Raw genomic sequence first — 16,373 nt, forward strand, 5'->3', positions numbered from 1 at the left:
AGCACTTTATTTATTATACCTAACTTAAATCTTAAACAATCTTTTCAGGAAAGGTACATTTTCTAGATGAGGCAAACTAAGCCCCGGAGTGAGGTTAAATCACTTGCCCTGGATCACAGAAGGCAAGGAAGAGAGACAGCCAGGATTAAAATTCAAGGATGTCTGACCTCAAAAGCTGGGCTTTTTCTGCTGTACCACCCTGAATTTCATGTACAATATTGGTCTTAAACTTGAGATGATAAAAGGGTATACATTGTATCTGCCCCCACAGGGTTTATAACCTAGTGGAATAATAAAAAAAATTATACCTGAATATCTAATGCAAGGCTAAATGTGTTAAATCTCACAGGGGAAATGACTAGAATGTGTTAGGGAGGTTCAAAGGAGTAATAGATCTCATTGGCTTGTGGGATCAAAAAAAGGACTGACTCCAGGAAGAATGGGTGCTTAAGCTGAGCTCTCAAGGCAGGTGCGGGTTTAAAGAGGCCCAGAAGGAGATAGGAGAGGGTTCCTAGGCAAAAGGGAGTATGTAACGTAAGTTTGGAGGTAGGAGATGGAGTGATCTGTGGGATCCATGACACTTTCTGAGTGTGGGAGTGATAGAATAATGATTGAGTCTGAGGAAAGTTGCCTCGTGCAGGCTTCCCAGGTGGCTCAGTGGTAAGGAATCTGCCTGCCAGTGCAGGAGATGCAGGAGATGTGGGTTCAACTCTTGGATTTGGAAGCTCCCTTGGATGAGGAAATGGCAACACACTCTGATATTCTTGCCTGGGAAATTCCACAGACAGGGAAGCCTGACAGGCTACAGTCCATGAGGTCACAAAGAGCTGGACACAACTGGGTATGCATACATGAGGCAACAGCATACAGGCTGAACTTTGGGTGACTATAACTCTGGAGGTGGGGAAATCAGTTGGTAGGTTGATTTGGGAGTCCTGGCAAAGGGAAATGGAGACCTAAACTATGCTGTCAAGGATGAAAATAAAATTTTCACAGTTGGTATCTGTCACCTCTTCCAGGATAGTGAATAGATATAAAAAGCAAGTTTCTAATTATACACAATGAAAGGGCATAAATAAGCAAACAATCATATTATTCTAATAAATATAAAATATGTATATAATGAAATGTGCTAATGGTGGTATTATGTCCTTTTTGCAAATCAGGGAAATGCATCTGCCCAGGATGTCAAGCTGGGCTTCTGGAGCTAACGACTAACTGCTTGCTGGTGTGGCATAGAGATTATGGCCACTGCCAATCAAACACGGGGGTGTTAAGGAAGGACTGGGCCAGCCACAACACTTCCTGTCTGCTCTGTACATTGTGAAACTGATTTTTCTCCATGGGTACTTGACCATAGGCTTCATCATTTTTTATCTCTTATAAGATTTTTTATCTCTTATAAGATCTCTTATAAGATTTTCTACCCAACTAGACTGAGAGCAATTTAAGCTCTGTAAGGATAGACATCCCAGGGCATAGAAAAACTGCTGGTCAGGGCCTCGGAGAGACTGCCCTGCCAATAGAGTCTAGCCCTGCCAATAACCACCAGAGGAACTTGGATGAGTCACTTAAGCTCTTTGGACTTCATAATGCTAGTAATAATTATAATAAAAATGAAAATCCACTACCACTGCCACCAGCACCATTTATATCACTGATACAGTCATCACCATCACAACAACAAGGACTAACATTGACTAAGCATCACTTCTGGGCAGACACTGGCTAAGAGCTTTAAGCACCTCATCCTATTTAATCCTTACAACACCACTAGGGAGAACTGAGGCATGAGGAGGGTTAGTTAACTTTCCTAGGTCATGAAGTTGGAGGATTACACCAGGTGGCCTTTAATCCTACAGATCCCACAGTCTCTTTTTTATCCCCAAACAGCTGATGATCAATAAATATGTTTTGAATTAAGAAGAGTAAATATCTATTCTCTTCATTTGCACCCCCTCCCCCCAAACTTTAAGTGGTGCAAACTGACACTTAGAAATCTGTAAATACACATAAATGGTGAGAAAGGGCTTCTCATTCCTCTTAATCAGCACTGTGATTAGTCCAACCTAAAGCATTTGTGGATTTTTGCTCCACTGAGGAGTTTTCCTCAAAAGGTTAACTTTGGGGAACTGTCTCTTAGATTTTATTCCTAAGTCATTCATCCCCCTGCCCCCACCCTTCTTTCCTGTCATCAGTAGAATGTAGTCTTTGTGTCATTTCTTAATAAATGGTTTGCTATTAAGGAATCATTACAGTAATGTGGGCTATTGGAAGAAAGGGGTTACTTTAGTAGCCAACCCTCTTAATGACCTGCTCTTCAGTACACATTAGTAGTTGGATAAGGTTGTGGTTATTGAACTTCTGCCATCCACCAAAGACAATCTGCTCAGGCTTGCATTGTTGGAAAGAGAGGATGATGGAAAAAAATTTCTTTCTATCCAAAATTTCAAGCTACTCTGCCTGGGAGATGACAGGGCACTGAGTTTACAACCTGTTTAATGGGAATCAGCGGGGAGTATCACTTAAATGACTAGTGAGGCCAGTCTATGGTTAAAAGCACATCTTCTCTGAGAGGCTGCATTCTGTTGTCGTTCAGTCACTCAGTCATGTCTGACTCTTTGCAACCCCATGGACTGTAGCATGCCGGGCTTCCCTGTCCTTCACTATCTCCTGGAGTTTATTCAAACTTGTGCCCTTTGAGTTGGTGATGCCATTCAACCATCTCATCCTCTGTTGCCTTCTTCTCCTTCTGCCTGCAATCTTTCCCAGCATCAGGGTCTTTCCCAATGAATCGGCTCTTCACATCAGTTGGCCAAAGTATTGGAGCTTCAGCTTCAGCATCAGTCCTTCCAAGGAATTTTCAGGGTTGATTTCCTTTAGGAAATCAAAATTTGATCTCTTTGCTGTCCAAAGGACTCTCAAGAGTCTTCTCCAGAACCAGAGTTCAAAAGCATCAGTTCTTCGGCACTCAACCTTCTTTATGGTTCAATTCTTACATCCATACGTGACTACTGAAAAAACCGTAACTTTGACTAAATGTACCTTTGTTGGCAAAGTAATGTCTCTGCTTTTTAATATTCTGTCTAGGTTTGTCATAGCTTTTCTTCCTTCCAAGGAGCAAACATCTTTCAATTTTGTGGCTACAGTCATGGTGTACGGTGATTTTGGAGTCCAAGAAAATAAAATCTGTAGCTGTTTTCACTTTTTCCCCATCTATTTCCCATGAAGTGATAGGACTGGATGCCATGATCTCAGTTTTTTGAATGTTGAGTTTTAAGCCAGCTTTTTCATTCTCCTCTTTCACCTTCATCAAGAGGCTCTTTAAGCCAGCTCTTTAGTTCCTCTTCGCTTTCTGCCATTAGAGCGGCATCATCTGCACAACTGAGGTTGTTGTTCACCAAATATTTATGGAGCAACTCTAATGTGCCAGGCATTGCTCCAGGTGCTTGAGATCCATCAGTGGACAAGATATACAGAAACCCTTGCCCCGGTGGTGTTTACATTTTAAAGATTAAAAATCACACCTGGCCCTCCCTCAAATCTGCATGATAACTAAAGAAGATGGAATAATGGCCAATAGGTAGCCCCCGAGAAAGACTATGAGCATTTAGTAGTGGATTTCCAACTTCTAAAATAACTACTGAAAGAAAAGAGAGGTACATTTCTCTCTAGAGTACATACTCTAATATACTCACGGAGACTTTGTGAACTTGTACTCTAAGACTAGAGGGGACAAAAAAGTCCAACAACAGCACACAGTTCTGAGAGCCCAGCACACTTCAGTGTTGTTCTGCATGCCAGTGGCAAAGATCTTGTAAGAAAGTCCATGTCACAGGCACAAAGGAGTGAACATGGGAAAACACTTGGTCTTCTTTCTATCAAAGGCACAGTTGTAAACGTACAATGCTATGAAAACTCAAGCAAATCTGGAATCATCGTTAAAGGGAATTAACTTGGAAAGTAATTTATGGCAAGAAAATTCAACCCCTTTGTTATCTTCCTTTTACCATAATATGCTTCCTGAACACTGCCTATGAGAAAGGGCTTTTAGAAAGAAAAAAAATAAGTATAGTAAAATTAACTCATTTTATCAATTTGTGCTCTCGGCCAGAGTTTCCTGACTGTGGCTACGAGGGGCTGTAAAACTGATGAATTTGCATGGAAAAAGAAACCAGTGTAAGTAATTTGTGTAAGAGGGAACATGGACATAGACTGCTATAATTCAGACACCCTGCAGATAGCAGACTGCTGCAGTGTGAGCAGTTATGGGTTAGAAAAATGACCACACTGCAGTCAGTCTGACTTGAATGGAAATCAATCATAAAGGTACTTTCTCTGCAGCTTCAACACCACAGTCCTCAGCAACTCCTTTGCCAAGCAGATTTCTGGTCTGTAAACCACGTGCTGATCTCCTTTCCCCTTTCTTCCATTCGGAAAGATCTGGCCAATGAAGGCTGGGAGTGTGTTTTTCCAGAGTGGAACATAAAAGAGAGGCACTGAGCTAAAACAAGGGTTTCCCTCTATGTGAAAATGAACTTCCCTGCTATTATAAGATTGAAGCAATGTTTTTTATGAAATGAAGTATTAAGTGCCAAAAGCCAGCAGAATGTTTTAACCCTTTCAAAGGCATCGCTAACACAGAGGACTGTTTTCACACATTCATGTTTTGAATACCCGCGGTAAGGAATACATGTGCATGGGGTGGCAAGAAGGTAAACAGGAATTTTTATTTCTAAAAATTTTTTTTTCTTTTACTAAAATAAGAACCATTCACTGATACCCTCCTTCCTCCCCAGTATGAGCCATGAAGATGGTTAATCTTTGATAGATAATTACTAGGAGTTCAATTTGTAAATAAAGCATATTCAGGCACTTTATCGATAATCATAAAGTCCAGCCTTGGGTCTCAATAAACTTCCATATCTACTCTATAAAGGAAAGGACTGTCTGCTACTTATTTCTGTATTCTAAGCACACAGTGACTGATGCTTCATACATTCACATGCAACAGATGGATTATTGAGTTGAACTAAAATTATATGAGCTTGTTAATGAAAAATGGTGAGGGACTAATATTTATCAAGCATTTATTATGTGCTAGGCAATGGAATAGGTGTTTTATCTGAATTATCTCATTTCATCCTTACATGGGGACATGGAACGTGTATTTGTATTTATTCTCATTGACAAGAAGGAAAATGAGCTGTGTGGTTAAGTCGCAAGATCAGGATCACACAGATAAACATGTGACAGAGAGGGGACTTGAGCCCAGATATCTAGATACCTGCCAAAGAAACAGAGGTGAAACACACATTTCTCCTTGTCTTTCCTTCATCACTGGTTACTGGAGATTTAAAAGATTTAAATAAAAAAATATTTATCACCCACCACATAACTGGCAAAATGACTATCTCATCCTCCCCCTTCTCACTTCTTTCTTTTTAGAGTTCTGAGTGTCAGGCAGTGCCTTCACTGGGTGAAGAGCCAGACACATGGTCCAGCTGAGCAGCCCACAGTGGGGTTAGTGATGCTGACGAATCTCTTGCATTTGTGGCTTTTGCCTTTGGGACCAACATTGATTATATGCATTTTAGAGTATCATCTCATCATAGCCTTTGGTTGAGGTCGAACGTGGTACCCGTTTAGTATACGATACAGCCTGGGCCATGGGATTAAGTCTTTTCTGACAGGGGATGGATCTGATGGCCTAAGAGGTCTTTTCACCACAATGATCTATAAACCAGGGATGGGCTTCTAAACGTAAGCCTCTTAACCAAGAGTGCACTGGGACTATCTGACTATTAGCTATTAGGAAACCAAACTATGTCAACAGATTCCCATCCCTACAACCTACAAATTCAGCCATCTCCAACAATTCTCAATATTTTCAGCAAGACCTGTTTAGTTTTTTTCCTCTTCCATCTATTGAAAAATTCTGGGTGCTAGTATGTCCTCATATCAATCACATATTGGATCAAATCAGTTCCCAGTAGTTGACCTAAAATGTGGCTTTTCTGAGTGTGATTCCCATCAGTCTTGTCCTTGACGTGCCTATAGAGTCATCAGCAATGGTCTTTATAATCAGCAAGAGTTAGTGAGGACACTATATTCCAACAAAAATCTCAATATAGTATTTGAAGTCTTATTGTGGGGTAATATAAGAATACTGTCAAGCTTTTGGAAATCCCCAAAATGTCTTTCAGTTCCCTAAATGTTACCTATTGAATATGAATATCTGCTCTGTAAAAATCAAGGCTTATGAGTGCATAAATAAAGATTTTTACTAAAAACTACATTGGCAGAAATGACCTCCAGCATGCTGGGATTTTTATGTCCATAATGTAAGAGAAAGTGAAATTTTCAAATATTATAAAACCAAATACTTTTTAAACCTGAAAAAACCCACAGTGTGGCTGGCTACTTAAAAAGTTGTTAACATGTCAGTGTTTAGACTGAGAATTTTTAAATATCTTGCTATCCATTCAAAGCCCTGGAAGAGAAATTTCCAGGATAACATAGAAACATAGGCTTTGGCTGAAAGCTTGAGGAATAAAAATTTTTTGGATTCTTAAAGTAGACGAATTAGATCTAGTATTGGCATGCTCTTATTCTATCAGAATTACTAACTATGAAGGGGTCACTAGAATGGTCCTTGTAATAAACTGATTTTTAGAACATGAATTCTATAACCAGTCCCTGTTAATTTATACACACACACTCAGCACATACACACACACCTATTTTAAATAAATTTGCTGATAGTATGGTCGGCTCAAAGATCAATTCTGAGTGAAAGATCAGAGACAGAATCCCTGTTTAATAATAATCACAGTAGTTACCATTCTTGAGCATCTACTATGTGCTAGATGCTTGACATTTTCCACTTCATCTTTAAAACACTCCTGAAGGGGGTTTCTATTTCAATTACTCAGACATAGGCCCAGCACACAACTGGTACTTAATAAATCTTTGCTGATTGAATAAATGATGGTTACCTATGAGGAGAATACAGCTGAGAGGGGTTAAATGTTGCCCAAAGTCACCTAGCAGAGCCAGGTTACCCATTATCTCTATAACTATTTTATAATACCATGATGCCATCTTGCATATGATTTTATGTAATATATCATCCAAAGAAAGAATTACCTAGAAAAGATGATAAATAGATGAATAGATGAGAAGAGATCATAACAAAATAGTGTGTACATCAAGGTGTTGTTTTGCTTTTCCCTGAGTCAAATCTTTACAATAAAAATATTCACAGTCTGGCAAATTTAGCAGAAGATTCAGCTAAGAAAAGAAAATAAGAGGCTGTCTAAATCTTGCCATAAGAACTCACTGCTTCAACCAGGAAGACTGTAGGGGTGTGTGTGTAACACACCCTTCGTGCACAGCATTGATTGATGGGTCTGCTGATGTCATGAGCTTGTTCTTATTGTAGCTCTAATTTCAGCTAAGATGGTGATCATAACACCACTGCCAGAGGACCCAACAACACAGGGTATATGCACATTTCAATTTGTAGGTAAGGGTGGGAACACTTTTTTACTTTATGTGGCTCTTTCTCAAGTGGGTGAGGAGAGTAGGACAGGAAAAAAAAATCATGTTTGGTCACACATAGTGTGAGCCAGGATTCAGAAGAATGAGTAGCTTGATGAAAATTTCTATTACTGCCAGTTCATTCCATTTGTTGCCGGCCTTACTGTCCAAATATTCACCCCAAATATGTCAAGAAAATTAAAAGAAAAAAATTTATACAACAAAGCATCCTTCTGAACTAACTCAATTTCAGTATTTATTTTGAAAATTTATTGAGTTATAGTAGAGGAAACCCACTAAATTAAGCCAGTAAGACTGGTAATTTTTTTCTTCCTAAGAGTATGGCAATATTTATTACTTTATCTTTCTATGAGGGGCTGATGAAAACTAGAAAATAAAACATTTGCAATGTCATAATATATTCAGAATAAGGTGGCTTTGACAGGCAAAGTGAAAAACATATACAAGGCCAATCAGTATTTTCTATTTCATAATGTAACAGATTTTCTTGAAAAACTGCACTTTGGAGACAGGCATTATGATTGTTTTTTAAAGGAACTCCTAGTCTTTTGTGAGCTGCACATGATACCCTTACTCTGGAAGAGGTGCCATTGACTTTTACAGATAGAAAATGTGTGATGTTCATTTTAAAATTACTAGTAGAGCCTGCTATTGACCATCTAATTATGCCGAGTTCCATTTATAAACATAGCTAACCACTAAGTTTATGGAGACTTTTTGTGCTGCTTTAATAGGATATTGATCGAGAGCATAGTTTGAGTGGACTGCCATTGAATTGTGTAATGGCAAACAAGAGGCAAGGTCACAGCCGCTGTTCATGCTAGGGCTGCAGTCTATTTTTTATTATAATCTTTCTGGTTCTTCCTTTAATGCTCAAGCCCAAAGGCTTTCTTTCACAAGAAGAACTTGCGTAAGAATATAACCTTATTTTTAAAAATAATTTCCAAGCCCTGACCTAAGGTGAACCAACAGGCCACTTGTTCAGAAAAGAAAGTTTCATACTCCACTTTAACGAAGACCTAAAATCCAGCAAATTTTTAAAACGGCACCCCCAAAGGACGAGGACATTCAGAATCTCTTATCTTATACTAATTTCTTCATGAGTCTTTCTTTGCAAGAACATTTTGTAATTTTCAAGTTTGGGCTTGTCCCTGTCAAAGAGACTCATTTCCTCGTTGTACCTTGGAGGCGAGTTAATTCTGTTGTAGTAGCTCCATCGTGGCAGGTTAGACTGTTACCCAAAGAGTTCCTACTAAATTGCTGGCCAGAAAACCAAGGGTGTGGATGTGGGTTCCCCAGAGACGCACAAAGCACCTAGAGACTTACAAAAGAATTTTACGAATGAACTGCAAGTTGGATCTTAGCAACGATTCCCGTGTGAGAATACAGAAGAGTGCGCATTTCTAAAGCAGCAAACAGCCACTAGGGTGCCACCTCATGCCAGGCTGAGCGGACGCCTTCCTCCATTCACGCCTGCTCTCCATTGACAAACACCTCGGGAATTCTGTAGCCACCCAGCAGCCTGGCTTTGTGGCAGAGCCAGGACGGTTCAGCTGCTGGATTTTAATAGATTCTGCAGCAGTGCAACGGGAACCCCAAATCGGTCTGGGTAACTGAGAGTGGTTTTCACACCCAAAGATTCTAAGGCTGGCCACAGTGTACTGAGAACCCAGGCTTTTCAAAATTCCAGGGCCATGAAGTCATCCCCAGCCACGAAGTTTACTTAACCCTTGCAGCCGGCTCGGGTGTACAAACCACGGCTAGAAAATTAGAACCCGTCAGGCCAGAGTCACAATGGCCTGTGTGTATTTGTGGTTTTCCTCTTCTCCCAGTGAAGTATTTAAGGTTTCAGAGTCACTCCACCAACTTCAAGTAAGAGAGTCAGCACTTTAGAAGGAAATGGGCAGAAGGAGTGGATTTTTTTTTTTTTTAAGGAGGATTTTCTGGGTTCATACCAGGAAGAATATCTGACAGCCTCAAAGCACTCACTCTGAGGAAAACATTGGTGCCAAATAAACAAGAGAGGGTGCTGACAGAGAGCGCTATCTAAGTGGCATCATTCAGCCGCCAGTGGAGTGGGCTCTCTTTGTAGCAACTTCATGGGAGACAGACCCATCTGAAAATGCTTCTAGAAGGCTTTGTTTGAAAATGCAGCATCATGTCAGAGCCATTTCAACAGATGGTTCCTGTCTCTTTCCTCACAGTATTATGCTAAAACAACTTCAGTGATTCTGCACCTCATTGTTAGCACTTGTAAACCCCCTCCCCCAGAGCAGCGAGGACTTCTCCCTTCTCTCTGGCAACGTGTCTAGTGGTCTGTATTCCACCCTCCCTCCCCCAGAGCAGAGTAATAAATAACCAGAACTACTTTCAGATGGTCTGAGCACAGGGAGGGAAAAGAATGAATGTACATTTACTTTCATGCTACAGAACTTGCTTTGCTGCTAAGAGAACCAGAACTATCCTTTCTTGCCTTTCACGGACTCCGGATGATGCAAAAAAATTAAAAGGTAGATACATAGGGGGCAGGCTTCCCTTGTAGCTTGGATGGTATAGAATCTGCCTGCAATGCAGGAGACCTGAGTTCAGTCCTTTGGTCAGGAAGATCCCCTGGAGAGGGAAATGGCTACCAGCTTCAGTATTCTTGCCTGGAGAATCACATGGACAGAGGAGCCTGGTGGGCTACAGTCTATGGGGTCGCAATGAGTCAGACACAACTGAGCAACTAACACACACACACACACACACACACATACAAGGAGGGGGTAAGGTAAGAGGGGACTTGCTGGGAGACAGCAGCAGGAGCCTCTGATTCCACCAGGGGTGTGCAAGTGAGAAGGATAATTAAATGTCGCGCACCCTTGTCACTTGACCCTCACCTCTGAATGTGCAAGGCCAAGCTGGCAGCCTTCCCTTGAGTCTCTCCGCCACTGCCACCCTGTAGTAACGTGATTATAATCAACAAACTTAGCACATAGTTATTTCAGTGAATCCTCATGAGGAAACACTGAAATAGCATCTCCCTCCTCTATTAAGTTTAAATGGAGGAAAACTAAAAGCAGAAACTAACTGGAAACCTGGGGAATGTCAATATTTGTTTAGCAAATTTAAAAATTAAATTAAAAAGATCCATAAAGAGGAAAAATTTTCAAGCTAAGGCTACCATCAGTGTGAATGTTCTGGACTACGTATGTGGTTACAGTTAGTGGTGACTGGGGGGACTGGGTGGGGCTGGGATAGACAGGAGGAAGATAAGAACTGTGCAACACAGTGGAAGAAATTCTAAGATAGGGAGGACATTAGAAATTTTTACCTTTTACATCCAGGTAAAGGCAAAACAAAAGGATCCCTGGTTGGGGAAGTGGGAAGCACAGGTGATTTGTAAGGAAGTGAGACTGTTCTGTAATAATGGATGCATTTGTCAAAACACATAGAATGTAAAACACAAAGAAAGAACCCTAATATAAACTACAAACTTGAGTTAATAATAATATATCAGTATCAGCTCATCAATTAAAATGAATGTACCACACTAACAAAAGATGTTAATAAGAGAGGAAATTGGAGAGGAAGCCATATTGAAATTCTTTATGTTCTGTTAATCTAAAGCTGTAAACTTAAACTTCTCTAAAGTCTATTCATTAAAAAGAAAAAAAATCAAACCTGAAAGCAAATCCAGAAAAAAGCTGTAATTAAGTATTTTACTTGTTTTGCTCTACCTGAAAATCATTTTAATTTTTTAATGCACAAATTAATAATTGAAAAGTTTATCAACTCTAACAACAAATCGTAATTTAGTAAAAGTACAGAATCTTTGGATTGTTTGCTTCTATAATAGCTATAGCAGTGTGTGTGTTAGTTGCTCAGTCGTGTCTGACTCTTTGTGACCCCACAGACTGTAGTCTACCAGGCTCCTCTGTCCATGGAATTCTCCAGGCAAGAATACTAGAGTGGGTTGCCATTCCCTTCTCCAGGGAATCTTCCCAACCCAGGGATCTAACCTGGGTCTCCTGCATTGGCAGGTGGATTCCTTACCACTGAGCCATTAGGGAAGCCCTACAGTTGGTTATAGGAGAGGTCATGACCAAAATGTCTGCAGGCAGTTGAGTACAGCAAAATGAAAAGAGCAAATTTCTGAACTTTGAGCATCACTGATTCCTTCATCTATAAAAAGAGACAATGACAGCAACCATGGGAGGACTGAATGATGTCTAGCACAAGGCCTGGTACTTGGTACTTGATAAACTCTAGCTACTATAATTTTTCATATTAGTTTAGCATCATGCTCCTTCCAGGACTAACATCATGCATGAAATCAACTTACATGCCAGTTAGCTTATCTCTATCTCAGGGTTGCAAATGCACCCCAGCCCCACTTATCAGGAAAAAGTATCCACTGCAGCATTTAAATGGATGCTTAGCATCTCTACCGTGGGGAAGGGGGCAACACTGTAAGGAACGGTCAAGGATGTTGACTCCCTCATGTGACCTGAATGTTTAGTCTTTCAGAACAGTGTGTGGGTGAGGAAGCATGAGCCGGGGATCCTTCCCCCAGCAGCCAAGGCAATCTTGAGACACAGACCCTGACAAACCTGGATTATAGATCTGTGGGAGGGAGGGGGCTCTGCATGGCACTTTGGCCTGAAGCCACAGTTTCGCTGACACAGCCCAGTCCCACTCTTGCCAAACAGTTTCAGTCAGCATGAGGCCATGTGTGAGTGAATCCTAGAGCGATTACACAGCAGAGTGCAGAATCAAAAAGCATTTGGGAGCCGAAGGACGCTCAGGATGCCAGGCATCAGCAACATCGCCCTCTACACAGGGACATGAAACAAGCCAGGTCCATCTGCAGATTCAGTGTGAGGACCAGCCACAGCCCCTCGCAGTCCTGAAGGCAGGTTGAGAATTTCCTTGGCAACCGTGTGGGGCAGACTAAATAGAAGTCTAGTCAAGATGGGCCCTGAGAAGCCTCGGGATGTAAGACCTTAAAGGACACAAAGAGCGCGGAAGAAGGCTGCGATTCTGAGGATGGTGAGCAGTGTGGGCCTTGGCCTACAAAGGCCTAGGTCTGAGGACATGGACAGTAATGAAGACTTCAAAGGATGCACAGCAGCCAGGGTAGACTACAGAAGGTCTTGGGCACCAATCTTAAAAGGGTTTTCTTTACTCATTAAGGCTAAGGTGATATCCTGTAAGGGATCTATGAATGAATGTATATCCCAGTAATGCCATTAGGACAGTTATACATATACTCTATATTACTATTAAAATTATAAGAAAAAAGTAGGATGATGATCACCTTTTTTTTTTTTTTGATGATCACCTTTTAAAAATCTTAAAAAGTAAAAAATATACATTTGAATGCATTATCATTTGTCAATGGCTAATCAGCTGTGCTGTGGCAGCAATATACCCTCCAAGTTAACAAGATAATCTCGTCTCCAGCTCGCTGTTAGTACTCCTAGAACACTTCATAATATGGCAGCAACTTCTCCATTCCAAGTCATAAACTTGCTGCTCATAATGCTTCATTCTCTAGGTTTAACATCCCTACGCCAGAACATTCCAGCATTAACCAAGGACTCCTAGTGCTAGAATTCTAACACTAACCATGGTTACCTTCTTGCTGTTTCCCTGTCTAATCTCAGGCTGCAGATTTCTTCAAGTTCCTTTGGGTTAGTCTAAAAGTACAGATTCTAGCACTACACAGATTTAACCTTTTGCCCACTTGTTTGACTTTGGATAAATGATTTAACTAGATCCTTAATTTAACTCATGTGTAAAAATGAGAGTAATATCTTAACTGACATGTTTATTGCAAGGATTAATTTTATGTAACATACATGAAAACCTATGCTTAGCAGACAGATTCTCTTTCCCTCTACCCCTGCATTCCCTGCCCATACCTTGTATCCCACTTTCTGGACTTCTAAGAAATAAGAACAGACAGAACCTGAGCTTGTGAGAATCAGGATAGCTTGCCTTGCTTGATCTGACATCTTGTCATGAGACTGACTTGCTTACTTAGTCAAGCTTGCAAGACTGTAATACAGTGAATGGAGGGTATGAACTTAAAATAAAATATTTATTTTTACTCCACCTCATTCCTCAAAGAATTTGATGCAGCTTGAAACCAACTTCAACAATGCAAATTTTATCTACAAGTGGTATTTTAAAGTAGAAAGGGGATAAAAAATAAAATTTAAATATTCAGTATCTTTTCCCTTAGTATTGGGACATAGAACACCACAGTCAGTGTAGATATGTGTTCTTTTAAGGTTAGCCAGAAACTTTTATTTTATTTTAAACCATTAAGCACCATAGGCACAATGCCTAAGGCCTATATGATCTTTTCAAGGCCTGCAGAGTTATCTGAAATATGATGAAAATTATTATTAGGTTTTTGAAGTATAGTTGATGTATGATACTACATCAGTTTCAAGGGTACTGTAGGTATACTTTTAAATAAAAACAAAGAGAAGTCTTTGTGGGATGGCAACAGTGTGTGTGTGTGTGTCTGTGTGGCGGGGTACAGGGAATGGGGGGGAATCCTATACCTTCTTCTTGGACTGTCTGGATTATATCATAGCCAAATACAGTCAATAACCCTTTGACCAATGGAACAGGGTGGTGACAGGTACTTTTAATTCACTGTTGTTGGTGATTATTGACAAGCTGGTAATGATCATGCTGCAGGGTGTCACTCACGCTAAAGGCATTAGCATCCTTTTAAAGGTCAAAACCAAATTCTTTTAAAATGCAGAATTTCTTAGAAATCCAGAAGCTTCAGAACTTCTTTAAACCAGGTTCACACTATCAGCTAGGAAATACCTGAGACACTCAGGATTTCAGTTCTTTCTCTATGTCTCACATTAAAATATTTAACTTTTCCTGACTTAAATTCTTGGCTGTCAAACAAACTACATGGTAAAATGCTTCCAATGGGTGTATGAGAAGGAGATTCTGAAAGCGATTTATGTCTTTAGGAGGCAAAAGGTAAGCAAAAACCCAAGGCAAAACTGTATCAAATCAAAGCAAAATTATACTTACTCTGTGACACTCTTACTAGCTCAGTCACACTAAAAACACCTGATGTGACAAAACTGTCCTGGAAGCCCAAATGTCCTGGGGAGACAAAAACAAAAGAAACAAAAGTGTCATAAATAGAAGACATTTGACGAGAGAATTCCAAATATTAGTTTCATTGTGATTAGAAAATGTGAAGTCTAATTTCATATTCTGTTCTAGTTAGAGATATGTGGGAGGGTACAGTCATTTAGTTATGTAGATGGTTTTTTGGTTTGAATCTTTGAATCTAGGGGTTATGGAAAGCTATGACACAACTGGGTAATTTTTGAAATGGTTAAAAAAAGAGAGTTCAACAGGAAATCTGAAACAAAAGATGATTTAAATAAATGGTTACCTTGGCTGACCTCTGAGACCTTCACAACTGGGATGAAAACACCCTACCTAAGAATCAGCTAGGATAGCTAAATTCCATAACAGTTTTTAAACATTATTCTCTAAAGAAACATCTGATCGGGATTAGCTATCCATTCATTCAAACCAAACAAGATTTAAAGCTGTTCCCTTCACTTCAAGAGGCACCAGAGTGACTCTTTAGAAAGCCAGCCTGCAAAGAACAAGCCCCAAACCTTGAACCATAAACACAAATTCTTTTAGCACAAATAAAACTTTCTAAAAAGGTAATCAACAGTTCAAAATGACTTAATATCTGAATTTTGCATCTGCTTTATTTTTGCTGGATATAATTAATTTCCCTTAAGATATCTGATATTACATCTAATTATCCACTGCTTATTTATTTTTATGGTATATTCAGGAACATATTTATAAATGGCAAGAAATGCATAATTTCTGCATGTCATTTCCCTCTCTGCCTCTAAAGTTTTCTGATTGTGAGTATCACAGGTGGAATCTAGTTGAGAGATCTGTCTATAGAACTAGTGTTAATCTGTTTTAAAAACAGGGTCAAGGAGAAGTAGTTGGTGGAAGGGTTTTTTTTTTTTTAATAACTATTCTTTGAAATAAGAAACATACCTTTAAGAAACACAATGTAAGAAAATGGACTAGTCTAAATGTATAACAAATAATCCATAAATATGGTTTATGATAGTCATAAAAGTTAGATTTTGCCCACTACTAAAAGGAAGCAAGTTTACCTGTCTATGCACCAATAAATTTATTAACTATCATGCACATAAACACATGCAAAAAGAAATCACCAAGTTTTGGAGAATTATAAATGGATCTACAAATTATTCTTTTTCTGTTGGTTAAATTGGACTTTTGCATAAGAAAGATGTTTTGACTGAGAATTAAAAGACAATATTCAGTTAATTCTTACATCAAACACACAATCTATGATATTTTAGATGAAGTGGTTCTAACTTTTAGAATATGCAATAATCATACTTTGCTTTATAAAAATAAAATGGCACCACATGTGGGGATGGATGTTAACTACACTTTATCATGGTGGCCATTTCATAGTATATACATAAACTGAATTATTGCCTTGTACACTTGAAACGCACATAATGTTTACGCCATTTATATTAATTAAAAAAAGAAACACATATATACACCACCCTTTTTTTTAAAAAAGACAAAATTCATTTGAAGAAGTGACTAAGAAATTTCACTTCTTAAAACAACCCACACCCAGGTATTCGGTTGACTTTTACTTGGTAGGTGCCTGAGATGTTGCTGCCTCTTGGGTTAAAAGAACTGAGACGTAAAAATAAATAAATAAGTAAAACTCCAACAAAGTCCTGGCAAAACAGAGC

At 39.4% G+C, this 16,373-nt stretch overlaps 1 protein-coding gene across 4 annotated transcripts in view; it reads right to left on the reverse strand.

The window, feature by feature from the left end:
* Positions 1–16,373, reverse strand: part of NFIA (nuclear factor I A) — a 396,317-nt gene that overhangs the window by 124,681 nt on the left and 255,263 nt on the right. For all 4 annotated transcript variants that reach the window (XM_043877837.1, XM_043877836.1, XM_043877838.1 and 1 more), the window contains exon 4: positions 14,614–14,688. In XM_043877837.1, the coding sequence (XP_043733772.1) occupies positions 14,614–14,688 (75 nt within the window). The remainder of the gene's footprint in view (positions 1–14,613; positions 14,689–16,373) is intronic.

The sequence above is a fragment of the Cervus elaphus genome, chromosome 20, assembly GCF_910594005.1.
Source record: "Cervus elaphus chromosome 20, mCerEla1.1, whole genome shotgun sequence".
Classification (NCBI taxonomy): Eukaryota; Metazoa; Chordata; class Mammalia; order Artiodactyla; family Cervidae; genus Cervus; species Cervus elaphus.